This window comes from Microtus oregoni, unplaced genomic scaffold (genome assembly GCF_018167655.1).
Source record: "Microtus oregoni isolate MIOR12 unplaced genomic scaffold, Mior012 000013F_ref0000133, whole genome shotgun sequence".
NCBI classification, from domain to species: domain Eukaryota; kingdom Metazoa; phylum Chordata; class Mammalia; order Rodentia; family Cricetidae; genus Microtus; species Microtus oregoni.
Window position 1 is genome coordinate 37,007,836 of NW_024543072.1, and position 1,836 is coordinate 37,009,671.

Genomic DNA, 1,836 nt, shown 5'->3' on the forward strand with positions numbered 1-1,836 from the left:
TAAGAAGAAAACAAGGAAACTTGACATTAAGTTTTCATGATTGCAAGCATGCATTGTTAGTCCTAGCACTGAAGAGGTAGAGACAGACAAATCTCTGAATTTGAGACTGGCCTGTGCTATACAGTAAGTTCCAGGCCACTCAAAAGTACACAGTAAGACCCTATATCAAGCTCTTCCTGTAAGCAGCCAGAGGTGACCTGTGAAGATGGTTCGCTACTCTCTTGACCCAGAAAACCCTACAAAATCATGCAAATTGAGAGGATCAAACCTTCGGGTTCACTTTAAGAACACCCGTGAAACGGCCCAGGACATCAAGGGTATGCATATCCGAAAAGCCACCAAGTATCTGAAAGATGTCACTTTGAAGAAGCAGTGTGTGCCATTCCGACGGTACAATGGTGGAGTCGGTAGGTGCACCCAGGCCAAACAGTGGGGCTGGACACGGGGTCGGTGGCCTAAAAGGAGTGCAGAATTTTTGCTGCACATGCTGAAAAATGCAGAGAGCAATGCTGAACTGAAGGGTTTAGATGTGGACTCTCTGGTCATTGAGCACATCCAGGTGAACAAGGCACCTAAGATGCGCCGACAAACTTACAGAGCTCATGGCCGGATTAACCCATACATGATCTCCCCCTGCCACATCGAGATGATCCTCACTGAAAAGGAACAGATTGTTCCAAAGCCAGAAGAGGAGGTTGCACAGAAGAAAAAGATATCCCAGAAGAAACTGAAGAAACAAAAACTTATGGCACGGGAATAAATTCAACATGAAATAAATGCAGATAAAAGTAAAAAAAAAAAAAAGACCCTATATCAAAAACAGACAGAAAAGTTCTTGTAAGTATGAGAACTCTACATGACTTGTTTCTCAGACTGGGGGAAGGTATCCACAATTAAAAACGTTGTGGATTAACATGTATGCTATAGGTGTGTCGAGGTTCTTCTGAGAAGTCCGCATCTTCGTGCTGCATGCATCCTTATAGCCCTACACAGGTGGCTGAGCCTAACCTTAAAGCTGGAGAATTTTTCTGTCTAGTCTCTCACTCCTTTCTTTAAATGTCCTTCTCTTGGGAAGCATTTCTTTCTTCCTGTCCATATCACTATCTGAACCCTTTATATTTATTTATGAACTTGAAGCCTCCTTGCTAAGTAGACTGGGCCTCAGTTCTCAGTTCTATAATTTATGGACAGCTGCAATTCAGGGGTTTGTTGGCTCCCTGAAGTTTGGATGTATAAAGCATTTGGCGTGTTGTCTGGCTCTGGTGAGCACCAAATGCTGCTTTCTTCTTTTCCTTCCTGCCCACTTCACATTTATAGCCAATGGTTTTTGCTGTTCTTCTTTTTCTTTTTGCTTGTTTTTATTAAGAATTTTTTTTATTGATTTTATTGAGCTCTACATTTTCCTCTGTTCCCCTCCTTTCCTCTCCCCTCCCCTTCAACCCTCACCAATGGTCTTCATGCTCTCAATTTACTCAGGAGATCTTGTTTTTTTCTACTTCCCTGTTGCGGGAGGTCCTCCCACTCCTCCAGCCTATCACCGCTGAGGTACCAGCCCATTGGGGCGTGGTTTCTCTCCTTTTTTTTTTTAAAAAAAGCGGCCACTTCCCTCTCCTCTCTCTCTTCACTTCCTGTTCCGCCAGCAACTAGACTCCTTTCCTGGTTGCGTAGAGGGCTGTTGCCTGGGACAGTGATCTGTAAGTTTTTTCCCCTTTAATTAAATACCACCCTAATAATCATAACCCCGAATTGGTGTGGCATTGTTTGTGACTTACGCCTTCATTTTGGCACCCAACGTTTGGTTTCAGAACCTCTCATTTCCCCGCTCGCAGCCGCGAG

General features: G+C 44.0%; 1 protein-coding gene across 1 annotated transcript; it reads left to right on the top strand.

The window, feature by feature from the left end:
- The first annotated feature begins 205 nt into the window (after positions 1-205).
- Positions 206-804, top strand: LOC121455256 (60S ribosomal protein L17-like). Its single transcript, XM_041662892.1, has one exon. The coding sequence runs from the start codon at positions 206-208 to the stop codon at positions 758-760; it is 555 nt and encodes a 184-aa protein (XP_041518826.1). The 3' UTR covers positions 761-804.
- Positions 805-1,836: the final 1,032 nt, after the last annotated feature.